At 31.7% G+C, this 27,446-nt stretch overlaps 1 protein-coding gene across 1 annotated transcript; it reads right to left on the bottom strand.

The window, feature by feature from the left end:
* Positions 1-510: 510 nt before the first annotated feature.
* Positions 511-25,969, bottom strand: LOC143255753 (digestive cysteine proteinase 2-like). Its single transcript, XM_076511927.1, has 8 exons — positions 25,828-25,969; positions 24,321-24,573; positions 17,395-17,587; positions 13,376-13,566; positions 10,947-11,038; positions 3,507-3,668; positions 1,985-2,180; positions 511-1,112 (listed from the first exon to the last, which is right to left on the bottom strand). The coding sequence occupies exons 1-8, from the start codon at positions 25,900-25,902 to the stop codon at positions 928-930; spliced, it is 1,347 nt and encodes a 448-aa protein (XP_076368042.1). The 5' UTR covers positions 25,903-25,969; the 3' UTR covers positions 511-927.
* Positions 25,970-27,446: the final 1,477 nt, after the last annotated feature.

Genomic DNA, 27,446 nt, shown 5'->3' on the forward strand with positions numbered 1-27,446 from the left:
AATAGCTGAATCACTGGAGAGGACAGGTTTAGAAGAATGTCACATGTCTAGATAATAATAGACAAATATTTGTTAAAAGAAGTTGATAAACACCCTAAACCATACAACGTTTCTTTGGTAGCATTTTTCATTATCCTTTTTAGCAAAAATGAAACAGAAATTTTACCAGTAAAAGAAATAAAATATTGACCATCAGATTTGTTTTTTAGATGTGAATTTATCACTAGACTACTAATAGATGTGAACTATGTAATCAGAGAACATATTTGATTACAAATACTTTTGTAGTGAAATTATTTTAGACAAAAATACTAAATATATTCAAATCATATGTTAGAAATTTGCATATCATGAAGTGTGCTGGTCAGAAGTTTTTTTTTTTTATTATTAGTGGTAATAAATCATGATTAATGTGTGATGATCAAAATAATTCATGAAACTTTTAGTGCATTATGGTAATTATAACAAACTCATTATTGGCGACTGAGATGCAAATGATCAAACAGTACAAAGTTTACCAACACTTTATTTATTATTAATTAATGATACTACAATAGTTTATCAATATCCATATTACACCACTGTATAACAAAAAATGAATTTTTAAATACAAACAATTAAGTACTTTTTATCACTTTGGTTTCCTTTGTTTACTTGAGCAATGTGATGCACAATCAGTATCATGGATTCATTAGGTCATTGAAAGGCTTGACCTATAGGAAAACATCGACTGGTGTAGCAAAAATAAATGTCTCTTTGTTGTGGCACAGGACAGTGTAAGCAGTGATCATATACAAATCAAGTTAGGTCATTGTTAAATGGAATGCATGACCATGAAACTAATAAAAAAAAAGTTATCTTCCACAATAATTTTCACATTTTTCTTCTTTAACATTTTTAGAATAATCAGAAAAGTTTCCCTACGTTTTACATCAGTACAAAGGTAGGTGATGTTGCAACCCCACAGTTGTTATCTTGTTGACTCATGAGAACATAGCCATCGTTCCCCCAGTAAGTAGACCAGGAGTTCTTGATGAGCCAGTATGGCTGACCATTCAATGTACCATAGCCCACTGCTAGGACAGAGTGGTCGAGATCATCACTCTTATTACCTGTTGAGGTCCAGAAAACAAAATATTTAAACAAGCAAGTCATAAAGGCATCTGTTTAATTAAGAACAAATCATAATGTGCATTACATTCATGTAAACATGCATAAAATACAAACAATTGAGTATTCAAAGGAACAAAACAGGACAAAGGAAGAGTTTTATCCAATTCTTATAAAGAGAAGGTTTGTCATAAATACATCATCATATACTGTCACACATTCAACATTCTCTTAATGCAGGAGAGAGAGGTTTCAAAACAGTATTTCTCCATACAAAATCAACCTTTAATCCTAAAATCTTGGCATTTAGCCATATTATCCTTTGCTATTACAAAACAGCACATTTAAAAATACTTAATGACAGGGGTTTCTTGTAATGAAATCACGCTAGTTGTATTATGTTTCATTTCCAAGTACAGATAAGAGCTGAGCTATAACATGCTATACTATCTAAAGTCCAAAACAAACTTCGTACAATGACTCTGTCTACTTTTTGACCACAATATTCAAAACAAACAAAAAAATGCATTGTGACTTTACACAATGAGTGTTCTGATTTCATAATCCAACAACACACAGTTCAAAGCATGCTACATTGTTCTTTGGTTTTAGCTAATGCATTTTGAGTTAAAATGAATGAAAATTACACAACTAAATTAGTCAGATTTTATAATGAAGATAATAATAACAGTAATTAAAAAGAAGAATGTAGTTTAATACACTTCTGATTATTCACTTTAAATGAAAAAAAAGGATAATTTCTATCTGTATTAGAAAGCATATTTCATAACAGACATTTTACTCGCATTTCATTCTAAAGAAAGAGTTATCAGTTTCCTTTTTAAACACTGTATATCTATCATCTAATACTCACCACATTTAGGTTCCCAATATACACCATTAGAATAGAAAGAAAAACTTTTATGCGAAGCATCAATAGATACAGATATTGGTCCATTGTAGACTAAGGAAAGTCTCAAGGCTTCCAGATCAGGATCTTTTGATGTGACATTTACATAACCCGTTATTTGAACCGTCTTATTTACATTTCTATCATGACATTTTCCATCCTAAATAAACAATAAAAAAATGTAGTTTTTAAAATAACTTTTGGATGAAATGTTTATCTTCTAAACCTTTTTTTTTTGTCTTTGATGACAAATTAAGAGATTTTTCCATTTGGTTTTGAAATTAAATTATAAAAGCAGAATTAAATCTATCAAACAATAACTGTGATTACAGATTGTAGGTATACGTTTTCATCCAAGCTATGTTAACAGAAAGGGATGCAATACATTCAGTGTAAAGTTTATCTGTACACATTTTACACATAACTTTCATTTTATAAACTTAAGCAAATATCGATATTTCAATCAAAACCAGAATATTTTTATTTCTGAATGTCCAGAGTGAAGCACGCAACACAATAATAAATGTTGTCCTATTTTATAATTTTTTTTCTGATAAAAAAAATTAATAGCCAAGAAGTAAGTTAGTGTGATAAATCACAATATATCAAAGAACTTGTAGTTCATACATTGTTCTTACATTGCAAAATATAAGGAGTTGTATAATATTAAAGTAAAAGTTTACAATGGTTTCTGTTGCTTCAGTACTATCCAATTGTTCTGTAAATTAGAAACAATCTTAAGTATTTTCTATACGTAGTTTGAGTGGTTACTAACAAACTTGTGTCAAAAAACAATATAGCTCATAGCCAAACAAAACTTGATATGATTATATTCTAATTATAAAAAAATTACACACAAACCTAAATTTGACTGGTATCTTAGCAAAACTAGTTAAACTTTAATTCCTCGTAATTCTTAATAGACAGTGATAGGTTTCATTCGAGAACACAGCACAAACATGTGATATTGTAGCTATGAAACATTTCATAATCTGTTGCTTATTGGTTAATGATTAATATTTTAATAAGTAGTTCCTGGCAAGCATTTCTTTGAGGGTGAAGCTTAATTTTATTCCATTATACAACAGTTTTATTTATTGTGAAGTATACATTTTAAATGATATGCAGTTAAAAATAAACATTCAAAATTCCAGAGTAACAAATAAAACTAGGTAGTTATAAATAGCTTTTATTAAATTAAATAAAACTCACCTTTACTTTTATGCTTTTCAATCATATAACTTGAAAAACTGAGTCGTAAAGAGGAAATTGCAAAAGATTACAGTAAATAAAAAGTTTTTCAAAATGAATTAAAAATCTGACATTACAAATATATCTTAGGATATTTAAAATGACTGAAGCACCTTCTAAATGTTACAGCAATAACGTTAAAATATACACAAAAAAATCAAGTAATGTTTTAAATTCAGTCCTCATAAGTGACTAACTGGGCAAAAAAAAACTTGATAGAAAAAAAACTTTTTACCTGACCAAGATAAGGGCCATAATCTTCCTCTGTAGCTAAACCACCACTTTTTATTATATAGTCATAAGCACGGAAGTCCTCACCACCATCACAACCATTGTTCTGGTTAGACCAGCTACAATCAATAAGCTGCTGCTGAGATAAATGAACCAGATTCCCAGTCTGAAAAAAGGAAACAAATTGATGAACACAGCATTGACCTAAGTAGTACCATTATCCTCCACGTATGGACAAAAATAGCCACATACCTACAAATAAGGCATTTAAATATATATCACCATCTTTCCACATAGAGTCATCCATCTACATGTACATATTGTAAAAGACTGCTATTATGAAAAATCTATTGGACATTTACTTTTATTAATGCACATATATAAATATAAATGTTGCAAGTTGAGCTCTAGTCTAGTTTCACAGTATATGTTTAAGTTTTGACAGATGCAAGACTTTCTCTTTCAAATCTGATTTTGATTTTGTGCATATATGGTCTATATATGTGCAATATGAACCTTGCTTGGTTCATATTGTTTAAAAAGTTTTACATGTACAGTTAATCAGCAAGTTAGATTTTAGTTTTGCCAAACTAATTATGCAAAATAGGCTTAAATCTCTGTCAGGTCTTATCAACCTTTTACAATATCATTCATCCCTAACAGGTTTTCACAATAGCACACTCAACCCAGTTCGAAAAAAGACAAAAGTACTAAATTAAAGGGCAAAAATTCTTTATTATGATTTAAATATACATCAAATTACAACTAGAATGAATACAACAAGAATTGAAAAACTCCGTGGGTGAAACATTCACCTCATTGAGAGCCCTACATCTATAATCAAATTAAAATAGACTAACTTTAATATTTTACCCTGACAAAAGTGTAACAATTTCATTTTCTTATTCTATTTATTTTAGAAATTACTGCATAACATATACTAAAGTATAGAATGTAATGGAATATTTAAAAACATTTTTACACGGGGTAGTAAAGTTAACATTTTCCTTACTTCTCTGCACACACTACCTCTTCCTTGTGAATCTGCTTTTGAGAATCTGTGCATGCCACATTTTAATGTGAACTGCACCAATTGATAATAATGTAATCATGTAACAATAGCCCTCTAGCAATAGAAGAAGCAATACATCCTTCATGGGCAGTAGTTCTCCACAAGCACTTTCACTTTTTAAACTTCATTCTTAAAGCTTTGCATGAATAACGTGTACTGGTTGTGGGAAGATATGCAGAGAAGTAAGAACTCATCAGAAATACATTTTCAGGTAAGAAAAAAATTACTTCAGAAACAATACACTTACCTTTCTTCACACAGTTTCTAGAATTCTATTGATGTGATGAAGCAGCTGGTGCAGCTGCAAAAGTTAAGATGAGCTCCCTTTATAGAAGATGACTGAAGGGGAAAACTTATGAAGTGTGACATTATAAAATTGAACGGGAAACATTTACTGGAAGCTTCATCCACCTCATATAGGGTACACTCTTCTTGAATAGAAGTATGAAAGGAGAAAGGCAAAAAACAGACAACAAATGATCAACCAACTACCTGCACACAACAGGTCAGTTGGACGTGAGATGTACTGTAGCAATGTCAATGATCAAACCACAAAGTTTGATATGTATTCTGTTGCATAATTTACTCACCTTACAAATAGAAATAGGAGCAGAGTCCATCCCTGGCCAAACCATTGGAAAACTGATATATTATATAATGAGGAAGACTTGCATTGCACTTACATGGAAACTCCTTTGCTACTTGCTATTGCATTCTGCTACCATTTCTGCCCCCCTCAGAACAGTCTATGCAACGTGTGAAAAATTCTCCATGTCAACTACTTCAACAACTACAAACTAAAGTGCCAAGGTTTTCATGGTTCACACAAGACAAGAGTGGAGAAATTTACATTTGGAAAATATCACAGAGGAGCATGGTTGTGTTCCCTCAGCTACATGACTGCATGACAACTAATGAAAATGTTGCAGCTATTATTAAAGCAATGCACATACTCGATAATGGTGAGGATTCTCAACACACTGATGGACAATGACCATGGCAGTTGATAGGCCTAAAGCCCAAATCATCAACTGGTAGCATTGCAAAGTGGCTTAATAATCCAATAAAATCAAGGGCTTAACACCCCTTCAAAAACAAAACTGGTAGCAAATATCCACATGCTGCTTTAGGTGCACGTGAAAAGATTTATTCAAACATAGAGTTAAACACAATTAGAGGGAACATTGATTTCTGGACTCAACTGGACTTACTGTAAAGATATATATATATATTTTTTAATAAAAAAAAATGTAAGGGGTTACCATGATACCTGGCATGAAAAGCCAGCATGCACAAGCTAGGGAACCCTGCAGGCATTTTCCGTAACAGTCGATGAAAGATTTGAAATAGACAATGAAATATTACAAACACCACCATACTGATCTTGCCAGCACAAATGGGTTTGATGCTTTCTGTTATCACAGACTTGTGACTAGGGAAGTAAATATATCCTGTGAGGCAACATCAACCACCAGGAGTGTTCTTAAAAGCAAATGTGAGAATTATAGAAACAGATAAGAAATTAAAAAAAGCACCAATTAAAGGTAATATCCTGAAGGAGATGATTCTGCCAGATGGTGGAGATAATGAGAGACAAAATTGGAGTTCAAATTCCAGTATGGAGGATCAAGAAGTTGTTGGAAGTGCAAGGCTAGAGAGTGAGTCAAGCAGCAGATGTGATACAACCTGCAAGTTTCTTCATTCAGAGGAGGAACAGATAACAGATGAGTTGATAAATCCATCTGATAAACATGGTAGATGAGAGATCCTTTAAACAAGAAGGATTCAATGTTAAAAATAAAGGACTGTGAGAATTACAAAATGGAACCATATATGCCAAGTAATATTTGACCACCCAAATTGGATACAAAAGGCAATCAGGTTCAGTACAACCACTGATGGAAGAAATATGGAAGAAAAGGTACAATCTCTTCTGAGCCACCAAAGTTGTAAGAATAAATTAGCAGTCAAAAAAAGATGTGTAAAACAAAGTACAGGAGGCACACAGTGTACGAAGATGAGAGCTGTGGTTACCAGAATCAAGAAAAAAGGAAATACGTTTTAAGAGAAAGAGATTATAAAAGAAGCATGTGGCCAAAGGTTCAAATGAGGAATGAGTAAGAGCATCTAGAAACATATATTGAGAGAGTTCTCAACATGGGATCAGTCTATGTAACTGATCTCATAACCACTTGTACTCATTAGTTTACATATTAATATATTAAGTGTATCTCCACAAAATTTGGTAGACTTTTAGTGAAGAAGTCTTTTGTGCATGCAAAATTTGTTTTTTTAATGAAGTATTTTTAAAAATTTGTCTGTAAAAATATCAATTTTAATTAGTACCAAGGTAAAACGATTTTCTTTTAAGATTAAAATATAATTTTGCCTAAAATCTCATTTCATTTGCACAACCTCAAAACTTAAGTAAACATATCTTTTTTTTTTTTTTGGTTTATCTGTTATTATGTTTATTACTTAATTCTACAGCCTATAGACAACTTAAATATAATAAACAAAGTTTATTGAAAATAAAAATTAGCAGCTGTGTCCTTTTTTCTTCTTTATTAATCGTGAAGTTTTAAAGTTTCAACATCCCCGTTTTCAGTGTTTATTTTTCTGTCTACCTCTAATGTTGAAACCCACCATAAATAAAACTTAAATCATTACCCATGTTATTACTATTTACATACAATCAATACAATACTCTTGAGAGCAACAATGTATGTACAAAGCAGTAAAATGTTATATATATCCCTTGTTCCAAGAACACAATACTAGACTAAGTGGCTTATGTTTCCTACACCTTTTACAAAAGAAATTTTGCAGAGTTGTGATTAGAACATGTAAAAACATTTATTATATGAATCAGAGTTAAGCTGGTCCAGTAAACATTGTAGGTTCTGTGCCACACCCATCCAATTACATCAGAGGTGTTTCAGTAATAGTGGTAATTATATGAGATGTGTGGAATTTTGTATGATGGTGTCATCTAGGCACATACTTACAAGATTTATTCATCTCTTTCACTTTCATTACACTTGTATGTTAACTAATAGAAACTTCTGATCTACCCATCTTTCTTTCCATACTCCTTGGGTCTATGACATTTTTTCTAGGGAAGTGGTTTTGCTATCCATATTAATTTAAATTTCAATAACACAAATGTTCTTCTTAGAACTAACCCTAATTTTGACACACGTTTTTAGGTCAGATCTGTCAGAGACTATCTACCAAATACTTGTTTTACACTACTCTCATAACAGAATTAACCATAGACAAACAGATGTTTGGCACAAAATGTCAGATTGGTTTTCTCCAACATTTGCCAAAAAAAAACCAAACAAGTGCAGTATGAAGTTTTGAGTCCTGGCAAAAACTGAATGAATAGTGTCCGAAGTTTAAAATCTGTACAGGCAAAGGGGAATAAATACCAGCTGAAGGTTTAGCAGATATTGTTGTGATAGAACTGATGGACAATTATAACAGATTAGAGCACTAGGTTTTCATGGACAACTTTTGTACTTCCCCTTGTTTATTTAACAAACTACTGACAATAGAAAATTATGCTTGTGGGACATGCAGGAAAGACAATTTCCTATTGCAACTGGTTTCTAAAAACAGAGGGAAAGCATGAGTGTTTTTAAATGTGGAACTCTTGAAAGCTGTAAAGTGAATTGACAAAAAATATTTATGCACTTTTGATTATACACTCTAGTACTATGACAATATTGACAAGAGGTCACAAAACCTCAGTTAATTGTTAACTGCAGTAACTTTGCAGTAGGAGTGGACCTAAATGACCAAATTTTAGCTTCTATTCAACTGACAATAAAATGGAACAAAAACTGTTTTGACTTTCTGACTTGACAGTTGTAAATGCTTATATTTTGTACATACAACAGACCATTCTGCCTGCATTAATTCAAAATGGTTTTAAAATGGACTTGGTCAAGACCTTGTTGAGCCTCTACTTCAAAGCAGACCAAGTCCTTGTAGTATACTACTCTCTAGAACTGTACAGGACTTATCACCTCTGAAACTTGTTGCTCTTGGCAGGCATTTCCATACACATGTTGAAACAGGTAACAGAAAAAGATGCAGATTATACCTTTCTGAAATTAAAGTTTGTACAAAGTGTAAAATGTGTGATGAGTTTCTTTGTATTAAACACTTAAAAGTATTGCACTAGTGTTAGTCTTAAAAGAAGTTAATATTATATAGAAGATAAAAGGTACAATAGTGATGCTCCCTTTCATGTGCCAAAATGAGCTTATAATGTTATACTATACAAAGTATCATAAGTATGGCTTTTGTAGTATTCTATAATATTTGTAATAAAATGGATCTCTATACATTTCTATTCATTTGTATAGATTTTTCTGTGTGCAAATTTATGCATTTGTTTGCATTTATGCATTTTGTAACTGCATTTTTTCCTTTATCCATACATTATAATTTTCAAGCTCAGTAACTAAGCTGTATTTCAGTCTAAAATATAGAAAACTTCAAGCAGACTAAAGACAACATACCTCCTGTGTTTTAGTGGACTAGTATTTTGTATTATACAATAACATTTAAGTTATATATGTATACAGATTATTACTATTTAGAAATAGGTTACGAAACTTATCTTTCTCAAAATATAGAACAATAAATCAAGGCGTAAAGCAAACAATTATCTCTTCTATGACTTTTGAACTCAATTGCTACCAGACAGGTTGACAAGCCTCTTAAAATTTTGAACATGGAAGATACCAAACAAAATAATTTTAAGTTTTATATTCATTATTCACCAGTGTATATGTATATCATAAATAACTTTACCAAAACCATAGAATTCCACTATGAATTTTAAGCTCAGTAACTAAAATGTATTTCAGTTTAAAAAAATATAGAAAACTTCAAGCAGACTAAAGACAACATACCTCCTTGAAATATTGGATCAAAATAACATAATAGCCTTTTCATAGATTAAAATGGCTGAGAAAACCACTAGAACACATTGAGCTATTAACTGGTTATTCACATGGCATATATTGTAGTAAGAATATACAAGGGACCATTTCTAAAAATGAAAAGAGATCAATGGAACCACTGTGCAAACTGAATTTCAGCAGAATAAAAATATACAAGGCTTGTATTTTATATCCTAGGTTGACAATATTGGATATTTAAGTTCTGAATTTGTACAAAACTATGGATATAACCAGTGCTGCCTTCAACATACCATGTGACTCGCTATGCCTTCAACATACCATGCAACTCACTAAAATCTATAATTAGATAGGTTATTTTAATATTTACTTTTAAATTAAGAAATTAACTCATATAATATTAAAGTTCAAATTATATCTACAATTTGATTCCAAATTTAGACATAAATTCATATAATAATAGTTCAACAAAATTTAGAATGCAAGTCAACAAATGTAATAACATGGTCCTTTGACCAGTGACCCATTGTAAAAGGGTTAAAAAGTAGTCAAGTTTTGAACACGGTGTAATTTTGTTTTAATTTACCCATGAATTAGACAAATAAAATAATACATTCAGTAGGTGTAACTGTACTGGCCTAGAAAATACAAAGATAACTACAAGTATACTGAAAATTACAGTGATATTTTGGCTACTGTACAGTACATATGTATACAAGTGTGTGTGTGTAATTAATTACTCAAATATTTAAATTTTAGTTACATTTGTTAAAACAAAGAAATTAAATGAAAAATACACTGGAAAACACTGATTTTGAGTACATAATTGTGTTACGAGATGCTGTGCTCATGCATCAAATGTGCTAAGCCTCTGTAAGTTTTGTTTTTCCTTTTGGGTGGAGGATCCAGAGATAAACTTTGTAAGCTTCAAATATTAATTTTTGAAAACCAAAAAGAAATGTCAAGTTACTGAATTAGTAATTCTTGAGAACAGAAGGCATCACAAGAAATTTACCAGTGATTATTCAGAGTCCATTTAAAAAAACCCAGTGTAAGCACAGCCTTGACAGACAAGATGTTAGGGATATGTAAATCCTCAAAAAAGATAGAACATCTAGGAGAGACAAGGTTTGGGGTGACTCGATGCTCCATGCCCTGTATATGAATAAAGAAAGAGAACTGAAGAAGACTCCGTGAAGGACCAAATAGTGGGTTAGAAAAAAAAAAAAACTTAGAAAATTGACTGGCTAACTCAGAATAGCCACCTCTTGGATAAGTGATGTAGCCTGGATGGAGTCAGCCATCCAGATAGTAATGTTTTGGACCAACAATTTTCCTTTAATGTCAAGAAGTTACTTATAAATCAACACCACCATATCAAATGTTTCAATAATTCTTAATTAATCAAGAAAATAATTTACATATTCTATCTAACCTTCAAGAAATATGCTCCCTCAATTGTTCCAGTAGTGCCAAAACTCCAGCAAGAACCGCATACAGCCTGGTCTTTCACAGGCGTTACAGCACCTAAACAAATAATAATAGGAGGTAAATTTTTTATATTAAATTAAATTTAAAATTTTTCAAATAAAATAGTCCCAACTACTGGCTCACCACTTAGTCTGATACCTTATAATACTAAAAAATCTGGTTTTCAAGGTGGTTAAAGCAGAAACAGTCTAAAAACTGGCTAAAAATGTAGTGACAGTAAAAGTAGATTGTTAGATGCACTTAAACTACAGCAACAAAAAACAGTAAAACAGTAGTTTAACAATTAATTTTTAACCTAGCTGTTTAATTGTTTTATATTTTATTTTTAAATCATCTTTTAACATTATTGAAAACTTCTTAAAAAACTAGAGCTATTAGTTAATAAATAAAGCTTTTAAAATAAACTGTTAATAAATATTGTTGGACTTAATTAGATGGTTTATCCCCATAACAATGTGGATACTACTTCAACAGTCTCCTCCAAAAATCTAAGGTACATTGTATACCCCACATTATAGCCTATACCCTGGAGATCTTTCAAATATGTACAGCATTTTACTTTTTTGTTTGGGCTTGTTTTTATTTATTATAAAATATCACTTATTACAGGTTTGAATTTCCTGTTTTTAATGCACTCCATCCACTTGATTTTATTTTATTAGACTGTTGAGTATTAATATTTTATATAGATACATAATTATAGGAGTAATAATACTTTTGCAGTATGTCTATGGCACATTTTGTTATCAATTTGTAGTTCTTAAGTGTATGAAAAATCTAGCAAATTTGCATATACCTAATGTTATTTTTCACAAATGTTCATTTTTTATTTAAATATCTTACTTTATGAAGTAAGTAATTTTGCAAGATAAGTGTTGAAATACCCCACCTATTAGCTGCATAACTGCTCAAAGTTATGGACAGTACGTGAACTAGCTTTGATTAAAGTGGTGATGTGACCTGTAAGTGAAGTATCCTTTAGTAGCAAATGTTTTATTACAGATAATTAAATTCTTCAGTTACATGTCTTTTCTATATTTTTCAATGCATGAATAACAGGAAGGTTAGCTGCACGTGGATTCACTTGCCTGACAATGTGATGGAACAATGCATGCACCTAAAAGTAAGAAAATAATTGATGTAACCAGTTTGCTAAAATACATCTACATATATTTGATAATCTTAAAAATGCTGTAGAAAATGCATTTGTTTGAACTGAGATGCACATGCATGCCTTGCATACCTGGATGTCATGCCACCCACTCCTTTTCTAAAAAACAAACAACAACAACCTCAAAGGCCATTTGATCTGGTAACTGTCTTTGAAATAAGACTTATAAACCAATGACAGAACTAAATAGGTATCACTAAAGTGTTTTAATACGTAAGAATGGATATGCATCCACACACTCTTAACAGCATGGATGATAGCAAAATTATGTTTGATAGCATAATTCAAAATGACATTCCTAAACTAATACAAACAATTCACCATCTACCCTAGTAACTGTAAAAAGTCTTCTTGATAGTACAGAGTTCACCAAGTAGAAATTTCAATGTCCTTGACTTAAAAATTACACTCATCTATAGTAAAACAAGTTACATGCGGCATTATCCTTTAGCTTTTAACCCATTAAACTGTAGTCTTCTCATTTACATAACATTATTCAGAAAAACAACATTAGTCCTGCTACATCTTAAAATTTAAAGTTTATACAAATGATTAAGCAACATTTAAAGAAAACATTATGCTCAGAAAAGGGTGTTTTTGTTAAACGCATTTAACTAGACAGATCCATTGCCAAGAGAAATAACAGGGACATAAGTATAAGTTTATAGTATGCTACTTTAAAAGTTTTTATCCTTGTGCAATCTAAAGGATTTACTAAGGTACATTAATTGTAATATACATTTTACATATGTCAGCAATTTTTGAGTGTAATCTCACCCACTGCACCCCCTACCTGCTTATATGTATGAATGATGAGAATTAAAACAATGAATGTCACTATTGGAAGATGCAATTAGTTCTACTACTACATTATGCAACTTAAAAGTTCAGTTGCTTTCAAAATTCAATCAACTAATCCTTACAAGAATGTTATACAGGTAAATAGCATTACATGATTGTGAGTAATGATGGGGGGTAGATGGGGTTGTTAGTGATTTGAAGGATAGTTTAAGTTTTGTTTATACATTTTAATAACTTACATTTATATTTTGAATTCATTTTAAGCACTTAACTCATGTTTTTAATAAGGGTCTTTCTTTACAAGTACATATACCTGTGGAAGAAGATATTCTCAAAACCATTCTAGCCAAAGGTCTACAACTTTCAAATATATTATGTGCAACTATCATTTAATGCCATACCATAAAGCCTCCAGTCCAGTGTTTCTGGTATATTTGGATTGTAATTTGATTTATCAAACGGTCTGCCATTGTTTCTCTCACGAGTTGGTAGTCTACCCCTCAGAATTCGCATTTCAGAGTCAGTCAAATCAGCCAGGTGATTCACTTTAACACTATATGTTTTACTTGCACGGTTTGTAGATTTAATAAACCTGTTAAATATACATTTCAGATAAAATAAATGAACAATACTTTTAAAACATTGTGGTGATCTCAAGGTCAAACATAACTCACAGCTTCTTGATTTCTGCAAAAACTAAAGATTCAAGTATCTTACATAAAATGATGAGTGTAATGATTTGTTACAGTTGGATTGAAGATTCAAGTATCTTACGTAAAATGATGAGTGTAATGATTTGTTACAGTTGGATTGAAGAAAAAGATATGGTGTGTTCTGGTCAGAATGAAAATAAAACATTATTTAAAAAATTAAACAATCATCAAAATAGTAGAACTATTGTATTGTTATGAAAATATAAGTAAAGGTGAATGGAAAAATCAATGAAGTGAGAAATAAGTGCATGATAAAAAGCAGTGATGACAATCACATAGAGGAAATTTCACAAGAAAGTTTTGTTTCTCTGAAAACAGAGAGAAGTTGCTCCAAAGGTAATAAATTTGTAGTCATAAAACACTTGTCTCTAACTGATCAATCAGTAAATGGGTTCTGGAATGCAAAAGCATCTCTTCCCTGCATTACAGCAACAAAGTGGTTTGGGACAAAGTGGTTTTCCAAATGCAGAGTAAAAGAGTAGATGTTAGTAATAACCCATGAAACCCAAGGTACATTCCTCAATTGGACTAAGCAAATAAATAGCACTCAAGGCTCAAGGCAGCAAAGGACACCAAATAGATTTAGCAAGTTCTAGTCTAGAACAATGAGAAATCTCAAAAACAATGTTATAAAAATAGAGAAGAGTAAGGTAAATAATATTTGTGTACTACAACCATTTCTTCCTTTACATTAGATGTATCCTTCATCTGAATAAGTTCAACACCACTGTAAAAGTTACAATGTAAACCAGAAAAATTACCTAAAGGTCACTATCAATCATACTGGATGCAAACAAAGAAACCACTGGATGCACAGCATTTTATCATACTGTATAATGTTAAGATACTAGATACATCATGTATAATTAACAGACATACCACAAAAACAAACACTAGAGAAGTAGCACCATTCAAAACAAACTGATAAAAAATTTTAAATTTCCAAATACACTATTACAAAAATAAAATACTAGAATTTAATACAGCATATATATTTACAGTTCATTAAGAATAATTTCAAAATAACAAAGCCTTTAATATAGAAACAGCAAATGCTTGACTAAATATCTTACACAGTAAAATTGTGAAAATCAAAATGTATATATTACACATAAATAGGAAAGAAAATGTGAAAGATATAATTTTCTTTTACTGAAAATGTATTTACTATTGCTAAAGTAAATAAATATTCTCATTCAGTGCTGCCTTTCACACGTAAAAATATTTTTTATGCATACTATACGTTTTAATTTTCTTGAATTGGAACTGACTGATTCCAACGATTCTCATACTCTCTTAATGCATGTAACTCCCTTTATTCAGTTCTACTTACCAATCACTTGAATTTTGACAAGGAAAACAGAAGCATCACTTTTCAGTGAGGAAAAAGTGTGAAGTATGTATCTATTAGAAATAGGTTTTCAGTATTAAAAAATTACAGTTTCTGATACAGTACATTACCTCCACTTACACACATAGCTAGAATCCTACACAGAATGGGTACAGTGACCAATGCAAGGGAAAAAAAACATCATTTGAAAGTGTCCAAAAGACAATCCCAAAGATGAGATAGTTAGATTCTAAGATCTGAAGTGGGAGACCACACAGCTTTTGAAACAGGTATACATCATAAAAAAAAATTCAAGGGAGAGGGAACTATGGCTAGATAGTGATCTGAACCATGCAATATTTATGAAAAACTCAATCCCAGAAAGTTTAATAAAAGTGGTAGGTAAAATGTAGATGTGCCCCTAGGTCCAGAGTGGCTAGGGTGTTAAAGACTAACACAGCTTGTCAACTGTCTCCAAAATTCAGTCTGCCAAGAACTCATTTCCAAGAAGTAGGATGAAATCATACCAACAGCAAGTCAACTACAATCCAAAACCCAGCCATATGGCAAGGGTAGGAAAGAGGACCATACCATATTCACCAAGTTCATAAACCTGAAGTGAATCTGGTAATCCCTAACTCATGAACAGGGCCACATATTAATATGATAAATTGACAGCTCAATTCAAGAACCTGACATCTAGTATTGAAAAGATGTCTGTATAATGTAAACCATTTCCCTCAAAAGTTAAATTGAACAGAAATGCTCCAAGCATAGTAACATTCTCAGAATAACAAACAAGGGACAGCTGAACAGGAAAAACCAGAATAATCCCCAAATATCTCTACCACAATCCACGACACTGATGGAATAGAAATGAGAAATATTGAATTCTGTACTTTTGCATGAGGACTTAATGTTGAGTGGTTCTACTCTTAATCCAAAATCTAGCCACTGTAAACCAACATTCATGAGAAGGTAGGACAAGAGATCTCAACTGAAGGGATGAACTGAAATTTTGATGGCTCACTCTCATTTGTTTTCGTGTGCTACATTGGAGGATATTACATTACACCAGCAATTTAAGTTTTTATTACACATAATGAGAATACTTTTTAAAAAAATCAGAAACAGTGTAAAATTCGAAACTTTCATTAATCCAAAAACAAAAAATGTTATAATTAGATTCTGCTTACTTCCTCCACTGTACAATACAATAGTCACTCAGCTTTCCTGAACTATTCAAATCACAAAATTATAGCTTACATTTAAAATGACACAAAATATTTTTATCTCTGCAGTACTTTCTTTTCACAATTCATGACTTTATTCACTTCCTGAATTACGTGCTCAAACTATTTTGTACATTTTGTCTAATGCATTCATGAATGTTTACCACACACATGTATGAATACATGGATTTTGATAAGTATGAGATTTGCTCACAGTGCATGAAAAATAACATCAAGCACTTTTTACTGCTAAACTTAAGTCCGAGTTTAACTGACCATTATACTATGCTGTAACTGTTGACACCTAAAAAATTAAAAAACAACATAAATATAGGTTCTACAAAAACTTTGGAGTTTATATTTTTCACAAGGTATTAAACTTTAATAAAACTTTAGATTATCTGTTGTACATTAGCTACTCTTCTCTTTGAGGCATACCTTAACCCTAAAAACATGGATGCCAAGATTTTTTTCAGTTAATGTTGTTCTTATTTCATTCCAAAAGTAAAACTGGTAGATAAATTTAAGATTTGACAAGAATGTTCTTAAAAGTTCATAGTTTCAGAAAACAAAATCTTTTTCTATTCTTTCTAATAAAGACCTTTTAATTTAGTTATTTACACTCAGACTCTGATTAGTTCGATTGCAAGATGCTTTTTATTCGAAAATGACAAAATACACTTATATCTACGAAATACAGAAGGTGGATGTGACAATCATTAAAAAATAAAATTTTGTTATCTTTCTCAGACAAAGTAGCTACATACTTTGGATCTCATATCAAAGTATTAAAACATATGTATGTTAGCATTTAAATACTCATGTACTCTGCAAGCTTATGTGTGTAACAGTGAACAACTGCTGTTGAGGTAGAGATTTTTCACAGCATGTGAATCATGCAATGAGAACAACAGTTTAAAGTAATTTTTAAAATTGTTTCCTTTAAAACAAAAGAATTACAACTTAGATAATATAAAATTTAAATTATGCATTATAATGTGAACTTCATTGCCATGTACTGAAAGTAGAATGGTTTAATTAAATTTTTAATGTAGTGCCATACACAGGAAGGAATTTAACATATGGTCCCCTGCACCATTTTTCAAAAACTGTCGTATCCATAGAAACAGAGCTAAATGTATCACCTGTAGTTTTGACGAAATATGTTCTTCCTTGTTTCATGATGTTTTTCATTCTTATACTTCTTATCATGAGTCTGCTTAAAGTCTTCAAAAGCTTGATTTATGTGATAATCATGCTTGTCAATAAACTCCTTAATGGGATTGTGTTCCCCAACATTTTCCAAACCTGGTCCTGGGAAACTCCTACAAGTCAAATCTTAAAAATGAAAAAAGTGTGTTAAATAGTTAAATTACATGTTGCATTTAAAGCAAAAGAAAATGTTTTTTTTATATGTTTAAATGCACACATAATTAATTTTTATTACTTCAGTGGATCCACACTAAAATACTTCAAATCATACGTAATACACAGTTTTTAAAAACATTTAGATTTAAGCTTTCAGAAAACAGATACAACTTTACCTAACACAATGTGTTAAGATTTAATTTAAATGTGCAAACAGTAATAATGATTAGTCGAGCATCTTATTATGGCTTAACCTACTAAACCAAGAATGTTAAAATAGTTTAATTTACAAACCTTACATTTACCAGCTAAGCACACCCATGAAGGAGCAAAACTTGTATAAAGAATGATATTAGAAAATGTTCCCCTTCTTTCTTTCTTTTCCTATTAAATTTCTAATGATTTCATTAGATGTTAATTGTATAATTGCATATCCTGCCCTATGAAAAGTAATAATCAACTCATTACACTAATTAAATACGTGTGTATTTACAATTAATATAAAAAGTCTATAAAGAAAGTGGAAATCTGCCCTATTTCAGGATGTTTGTTTTATCTCTCATCTCAAGCAAAAATCCTAATAAGATAGCCCATGTATATTGTCAAATAGTTTCCAGTTAGCATATACAAATAAATTATGGTAGTTAAGCCAGCACACTCAAGTTAATAGATCTAACACATACATCTTTATTGTAAGATTATCAGATAATGAATTTTTAGGTCTGTATTTTTAAGTAACAATTACAAAAACTGGCATTCCAACACAGATGTAACACAATTAACAGCAGTAAAATTAATCATAAGATATTAAAAGGAAAAAAATAAAATTATTCCTGTAGCACATTCTTAGGTGAAGCCATATTAACCTCAAATAAATAGTGTAAATAATAAAATATGATCGCCTACAGTGCTCTTAAGACTTGGTCCTAATCTCCGAATTAGATGCTCTAGGCTTTTATGTGGCTTAGAGTTATGTAATTTTCATGTACATACAACATTTAATAAATGTTAGATCATAACTAGCTTCAAGTGAACCACAACTGAGATTCTTATTCCATATCATGATCCAAAAGATATCTATTAGGACAGATGTTAATTTAGCTTGAGATTTCAAAATGTAGCTTCATTTAATCAAACAGAATTAAAAAAAAGTCTGCAAAGTTCTTAAGTGGACAGTAAAATTTTGTATACCTTACTTTAGATACAGATTTTTTTAAAAATAAGATTCATAAGAAAATTTTACTATAATAACTTTTAAACACATACTAAAGGTTTTATATTGTTTTGTTTTTTAATACCTGTAAATACATATTTGTATGATATATATTAATGGATGTTTTACTTGAGGGATTAATTAATTAATAAACAAAAAGATTAATATATAGAAATTAGCTTTTGAATATTTGAAAAGTAGTTTTAAGTAGCTGTAATTGTGTTGTAAAATTATGAACAGACCAAGCAAATTATGTTACAATCTAAATTTTGTCTACACTCTGAAAACTAACATTTGATGTAGTATTATCTTACAAAATCTAATGCACATTGCAATTTTTTCCCCACTTGTTTGTTAGGTGGAATGAGGGAGAATGATACTTTTATCAAAACATACAGGTCATATTATATCACATTATGAGTTTAGTGTTTTGATTTCATGCAAAGCTACACTAGTCTTCTCTAACTTACCAGTGAAAGACTAGAGGGAAGGCAGCTAGTCATAATCACCCATTGCCAACATCTAGACTACTCTGTTACCAACAAATAGTTGGATTGACCATTACAATGCTTTAATGGTTGAAACAATGTGCATGTTTGGTGGGGTGGGGATTCAAACTCATAGTCCACAGATTGGGAGTTAAGGGCCCAAACCACCCAAACCACATAAGATCAGGAATTTAAATAACAAGGATCATATGCTGAATCCAAAGAAGTATGAAATGCATATGAACTATTCAATGTGAAGAACATATTTTAGGAACAAAAAGAAAACAAAAGACATGGCTGTAATTATATTCTGGTAGATTAAATCTTGTGTAAAATACAACTGCTGAACTTGTACTAATATAAAAGTTGCTTAAATTCTTAACTGCTCATTATTGAGAAGCATTTCAAAAAAGAACTGGTTATGTTTGTTTCGTGCAAATGCTGTACAATGAGCTGTTTGCACTGCATCTGCCATAGTGATCAAAATTCAAATTTTAACATTATATATACTGAATCTTACTGCTGATCCACCGGGAACATGGCTAATGGAAACTGTTTAAAACTTACAGTAAGAATAAACTTTACTAATAAAAAAGATAATTAATGTGTTTATTACAGTAAGAAGAAAAATATATTGTACAAATGGGAAAACAATGTTCAAGAAATGGTTCACTTGAAGTTTAAATCTTTCTTTTTTTATTACATTTCTTGTTGTTTATTTTGAAAGGTTTTAAAACCAAAGCTCAATAAACCATTTACTTACTCTTTGTATATTAATATAAACAAAGAAATACAGGTAACATCAGTCATTAAAAATCAATATCAGAATTAGTATTCAAGAAGCATTTCATAGAAATTATGAAAAACCTTTTATAACATGAACAGAAACAAGAAGATGGGCATTTGTTCAGAGGGTGCTAATTGTGCCCAAAAAAACAAAACTTTGCATATGCAAGGTGAGGCAATTATAAAAACAATGTTTCACCAGCAACTAGAAGAAATGTTAATGCAAATGAAAATTATATTTGAAAATTTTAACTTTTTGAATTAAAAAAAAATCCAGCTACAAAAGCAGCACCAGGATTTGTTTATTCTTTAAAACAATTCTCAGTTTGCAGATCAGTGTTCTAACTAGTTTGAAACAGAAAAGTGCCATCATATGTCACTTTTATTTCTAAGCTACATAACCTGGAGAAGGTTTGAAATATGGGAGTCAAAGGTCAAGATACCACTTGAAATATGTTTTCATGTACTGCAATTTCACTTATTCTATAAAGTATTTGGGGTTAGAAAAACAATTCTGAATTACTACTTTGTAAATATGCTTGCATTTGTTTTTTTGAAGATTTTAAAGATAATACAAAATATATCCATCTACTGACCTTGTATATGCCAAAAGCAAAGAAACTGTTATTATCTCCAGCAGTGAAACTGGGCCAGAAAACAATGAAATGCAATAGCAACACTGAGTCAAGTATAGGAGCATCACAAATATGTATAGAGAGAATGCATTGTGACATAGATACTGGAAATTAAGTAACAATGTACATCCATGAAATATTTTGGACCAAAGGTCTATAAGCCTAGATGTCACTTACCATATGCAAGGAATGAGCATTGATAATAATTTGTAGAAATATCAGATTGTTGTGCTTGGGGGTTACATGAATCATCCAGAAAAGGAATCAGAATTATATATTTTTCCCTTCTGATTTCAACAGAAGAAAAATACAGGAAGCAAAAGTACAGTAGTTAGGTTGAAAAGCAATGACATCTCAAACTTTGTGAGATGAGTATAGCCTAGACCACTAGCCTAATGCCTTAAATAAGTAATATAGAAATCTTCAGCACTGTGTATATTATTGTAAATTAGTGACATAATTCTGGATTCATACAGGAATCAAGCCTGGAAAGAACAAATGCAACAAGTTTTTTTCTTCATGTCTTTCTTGCTACATCACACACAAATGTGTAGTTAGTCACAAGTAAGAAGATTAACCATTACACTGCAATTGAGAGGAACTGCCAAATGTAATAATTTTCCTTCACTGAAAGTGTTGCCCTCTATACCCAAATATAATTTTTTTCATATGCTGCAAATATTGAGCTCACATGTACCTTACGATTAACTGATTCAAATGCATCTTGCATGCAAGTCGTCATGCAACAATTTTTCACTCAATAACATTGCACACTCTCCGATACATGTGACTACCTCTATTTGATTTCAAACTATCACTTTGAGATCTGGCAGAATATGGAAGCACTATATTTCAATAAGGAAGAAAGGGTGGAAGTATGAATAGAAGCAAGTGTCTATCAGAAATATATTTTCAGCATAGGAAACTTATAACTTCTGATACAGTACATTATCTCCACTCATAAGTAGTTAGAATCTTACACTGAATAGATGGAGAGATCAGAGCAAGGGAAAAACAAAGTAGCATTCCTCAAAAGTATCCAAAGCACCTCTTAAAGAAGAGATCCTAACAGAGCATCAGATGTGGAAAACCACACCACATCCATACCAGCTATATTCTTCGTCCAGTGTGGAATAAGGTGTCACAGACATGGGTGGAAAGAAAGGAATGAGAACAATGGTGAGATAGGGTTCTGAACCACCATATAACAAATCTCAGTCCCACAGAGTACTGGAATGTGAGTGAAAGCAAAAGGATTTGCCCCTAGGCATAGAGTAGCTAGGTTACAACAGACTATACACTACATGTCAATTGTATCTAAAACTCAGTCCACTGGGAAATGACATTCTTGCAAACGTAGAATGAGGATAATACCATCAGTAAGATAACTACAATCCAAAACCCAGCAACTGGGAACCAACATACATGTAGGATAGGAAAGAAGATAATACTATCTTCACCTTAAGTTCAGCAGGCTAGAGGGAATCTCATATCACCAACCTATAACAGGATGCATGATAGCAATGAGAAAAGTTGTTTGATCCAGGAACCCAGCATCTGGATGACTGGGATAATAAATATGTCTCTTAAATATAAACTATTCCACTTAATCAAAGAGGAGTAACAACCTCAATACAATAAAATAAGAGATATTGTATAAGAGGAAGAATCATTAATCTGCAAGTATCACAACCATAAACCACAATGTGGATGAAGGAATAAAAGTATAATTGAATGAGGAAAGAAGGATATCTGTAATACATGTGTGAGGACTTGTGTCTGATTGAAACATCTGTGAATCCAAAACCCAGCTACTGAGAATCAAAATCCATGTGAGGGTAGGATGACAGATCCCAATCAAAGGACTAAAATGCAATTTTGATGCCTCATTCCATAACTACCATATTACCTCAGATAAACCCATACAGAGATGGAGTATCAGACTGGAGGACATATTATCTACACCAGCAGAACACCACCATCCTAGAATGAACTGAATGGTTTTTTTATCATTACTGCTTTCATACATCATTATCACATTCAGAAGGATATTTCCATTGTCCACCACACCAGTAACTTGGAACTGGAAAGTGGTAAGGACTCCCATACTCCACTGGAAAAAAGTGAAGAGTCCAAAGGAATTAACATTATAAACCACAAAAACTATTTTGAAAAGCAGACCATTCCTGATTTATTTAGTCTAAGGAAGGGCAGGGATTAGCAGCTATATGCTTTATCTACAAAGTACATGGGTTAGTACAATCCAGAACAGATGTATGAATGAAGCAAGTATATTTTGAGGATAACATACAAACAATCTTGCATATATGGACAGGACCACGTACCACAGAATGAGATCCATAAAAAAAACAACTGTGATATGCTCCTAAAAAAAAAGGATAGTAAAGATACACACACAAAGTATCTTACCCAGTTACAGCTTTACTAAAAGAGGAGGATGGAAACAGGTGGAAGACTGCACCCTGGCGAGGGAGAAACATGGGATATAAATGCATGAGGTGTAGACAGAAAAAGTATCTTCAATGTACAATGAGGGTGAGATACAGGTAGAAGGGAAGGTGCATAATCAGAGTGAAGACTTCAGGAATTGATTATGAGGTAAAAAGGAGACAAGAAAGACAAAGGCCAATTGAATCAAAACTGAATCTAAAAGGCAAAGGAAGGAAGGAAAAAAATCACAAACAGATAAGAGGTGCTAGGGAATGAAACATCAGGAAGGAAACCAATGGAAAGAAGCATTGAAGGTAATGAAGCAACCCATAGTAAGTACAGGACATAAGAGAGCCAACCAGATCTGTCTAGGATTAAAAGTGACAGATACAAGAAAATTAAAAGAAAGAACATACCTCATGAGCATCCATAATAGAGGGTAGGAAAAATGACAGGAATGTTGCAGAGATGGAGCATGAATACAGAATGCAATGGCTAAGAGATAAAAAAAACAATAACAACAAAACAATACAGATATCACACATGATAAAATCATAGATCCCCCTTCTAAAAATAAAATAAAATAAAGGGGCCTGTGGAATAAAAGAGCCATCAATAAGTCCCAATTAGAAGTGGACAGGAACAAATCTTGGTTTACGAGTGTGTCCAGCCCCATAAAATCCTGAAAGCAAAACAGAGGTAAGGAGGAAAAAGGTATCCCAGCCCCCTTAAAAATCTAAGCATAATGATCATATATTTTTAGCTTTTATATACAATAAACTCATTTTTTATCATTTAATGAAAAAAATTAAACATCTATGAACACTTACAATTGAATTTCTGCGGTGAAACCAATGTTTCCGTGCAAAATATTTTGAGTGCTTTACACCCAAAACAGAACCAAACTATGATCAGCTAAGACTTTTGATCTATTTCAGTACAAACAGTATGTTACTGTGGTAGTGCCCCCAGATATGATAGTCTTAAAATGGATTCTAATTGAAATTGAATACTAGGTCTGATAATGATGTTTGGTTACTAATCATCAGTTACATAATTTATTTTCATTCTTAAGAATTATTTAAGAGATAAAAAAACCTTATCTACAATGCTAAGAATCTCAAACTCACTTTTGCTAATGTTGAAAACCAAATCAGAGACATCTGTTGTAAAGTTTCCATAGTAAATTTCATACTTGTCATAATGGGATCCCAGAAGTGAATTATAACCCTTCATTTGGTAACGTATAGGAATAGTATCGTTCTGCAGGACCCACATGGTGTACTTGTTCACTTTTTTCCCATAGATTTCAGTGAATTCCCAGCGAGAACAAAGTGTTTTGATTTGAAAATAGGTATTCTCACAAAATTCATCAACAACATACTAAAAATAAACAAGATTATTTCCTTAAGTGTTTATAAAAAAAACAAACTTAAAATCTTTCAGTAGTTACATACATTAACAAAGACTTCTCACCATTTTGACATATTCTCAGTGTTAAGTTACCAATTGGTTATTTTCAATGCTAGACATTTTTTAGTGAATGAAATAACATACAAATCTCGTCCTGTATTCCAGTTTCAAGTCAACACAAAAGACACCACAACATTTTCATTCAGTGCACAGGTAGACTTACAGATGTAGCATTATACTTTTTTTTCATGTAATTCATACAATAGTGATCTAATGGTCAATGTTATCATATATTGGAATAGAAATACATTAACTTTCTTCACATGGGTTCGGCAAAGATAACCAACCATGTAAACCCTTTGTACTTGTTAAATTCTTTACAGATTTAATACTTCTATTAAATGAAACTATATACACATCTTCATTGAAACGCTTGCATGATGCAGGATATGATAAATTATTTGGTCTCATTCTGCTCAGATGGTGCAAGTCAGGAGTGAGCACTAAACTTAAAATTTATTTTTCTGAGATCAGAATTTGGTATTGTTTAAATCACTGCTTACAACTCGTTTTAGATGATCTATCACCATATGAAACAAGTGAATCACTTCAAAGTGTTCACAGATAAAATCTACACGATCTTTCTCCAATCAAGCAAAAACAAAATGGAACTTTTAAACATTCTGGAAGAAATTGGATTAGAAATTCTGAAGAATGGTAGAGATTTGGGACCCAAGATAGGCTGCTTGCAGCCTAAGGTCAACATTTGCTGTATGGCGTGCTTATCCAGCATTATACAAATATTTTTCTACTGAGAAAAATATTCTAGAATGGCTAGCCATCTTTGCAACAAATGTTTCCTGGAGGATTTAACAGTAATGATAGATATATTACAAGAAATTTCTTTACTTTCTAATGCCCTTCAAGCCAGAAATTTAAATTTAGAAAGAGCTGAAAAACTAATAACAAGAGCCATTAAGGCATTTGAAATGCTCAAAGAAAGTTGAGGAACCTTTAAAAAGAAAATTGATGAAACCATTGCTTCTGACGCCTTTAGGAATATTAAATTTGTTGAAAATAAAAGATATGTAGGCCTTCCTCGTCAAAAACGACTGTAAGCAATGATAAAAAATATGAAAGCCAGATTGATGGATTGTGATCACTTAAAATAAAAAAATAATGCACAAGAAAATGACAATACAATTCATGAACTGGTAAACATACTTGAGCCAGATTCTTGAAATATTGATGAAATTGTTGTCTCTTGAAAAGTTGTGTGAATTCAGTAAACTCTTTCATCAAGAAATCGCTATTAATGATTTCCGAGGCTATGTGGAAAATGTCTTACGAATTCGCCATTATTATGAGTTTCCAAGAACTGTACAAAAGGCTAAAAATATCATCAATACTGTTGCTCTGAGTTCCGCACAGGCAGAAGGAGGGTTTTCAAGAATTAATATAATATATTCAGATAAAAGAAGCCGCCTTACAGTTGAAAATGTAGTAAACCTCATAACAATTAATTTGATTGGCCTCCCATTGAATTCATGGGATCCCAATTCTTCAGTTCCAATGTGGCTAAGAAGAAAAAGCACACAGCTGATGACAACAGGATCAAACGTGGAAGGAATAAAGATTTTGTTGATAATCGAGTGGCGATTTGAAAATATTCATATCATGCTAAATAAATTATTTCAGTAAGATATTTTTGTTATTATTTTTCATTGCAAAAAAATGGTAGTGTGTAAAACGAAATAGAACCGGTTGTTAAAATTTTTGAATTTCACCACTGAATAAGATGCATCCTTGCTTATGCATAAGACATGAGAGAACTCACTACATCTGTTGTCAGGTTGACATCGAAATTCCAGGGATCATGCAGCTATTAATGGTAATTTTGATTAAGCTAAGCCTGCGAACATCTTCATTAAGGAAGGGTTGTTATTTTCAATAACCATTTAACTAGCTCCAAAGGATTTGAGTCTACAGTATCCTTGTAATTCTTAATGCTGCATTCATTGACTCCACTGAAGGAGGAACCAGAGTTGTAGCAGACGAAATTAAGTCTACAGTCACATGTCCCATCAAAGAGTGCATCATTACAAACAAGCAGTAATGCCAAATGTTTTCACACATTTAATGAAGCACTCTATTCTGAAATCCAAGAACGTAATTGTAGCTTGGATGTTCTCGAGAATTCACCAGTTTTAGGGATGACAGGGTGGTATAAATTCCCGATCAACACTGGTTACTGCGGAGATTATGACCACTCAACTCAATGTTTATACTATAACTTCATTGTTGAGGCAGATGTGTCAGCTGTTTGCTGGGTATTCTCCTCCATACCAGGAGTTTAGGGTTAAAAAGGGCATGAGACCAGGAGAAGCTTACATGCCTCAGCAGATGTCATTACTCCATTGGCCAAGTAACCATGAGAGTAGTCCCAGAAAATGTCAAGAGTGAAACTTCCATTCAAGCCATCAAAGGCCATAAAGAATCACATTATGCTAGAGAAGATTCCAAAGCTGAAAACTATATTTGATAAATGTTTCTTACAATGGTTATTTCACATGGTATTTTCCTTTTTTTCATTTTGTAGTTGATGATATGTGTGCTCATTACTTTTATTTGATAAAGGGATTATTAACCAAATGTATTTTTATGTAACACGTTTCTTTTGTATTTTGTTTGTGTTTTAATCTTGTGAACAGTAAAGACTCATTTTGTATGTGCACTTGTATTGCCCCTGAGTTCCATTATGATTTTTTTTTCTGAAATGGCTTAATGTATTTTGTATGTCATCAATTTGATTTTACACCATAATTATGGGAATACTTTACAGT

The sequence above is a fragment of the Tachypleus tridentatus genome, chromosome 7 (genome assembly GCF_004210375.1).
Source record: "Tachypleus tridentatus isolate NWPU-2018 chromosome 7, ASM421037v1, whole genome shotgun sequence".
In the NCBI taxonomy this organism is placed as follows: Eukaryota; Metazoa; Arthropoda; class Merostomata; order Xiphosura; family Limulidae; genus Tachypleus; species Tachypleus tridentatus.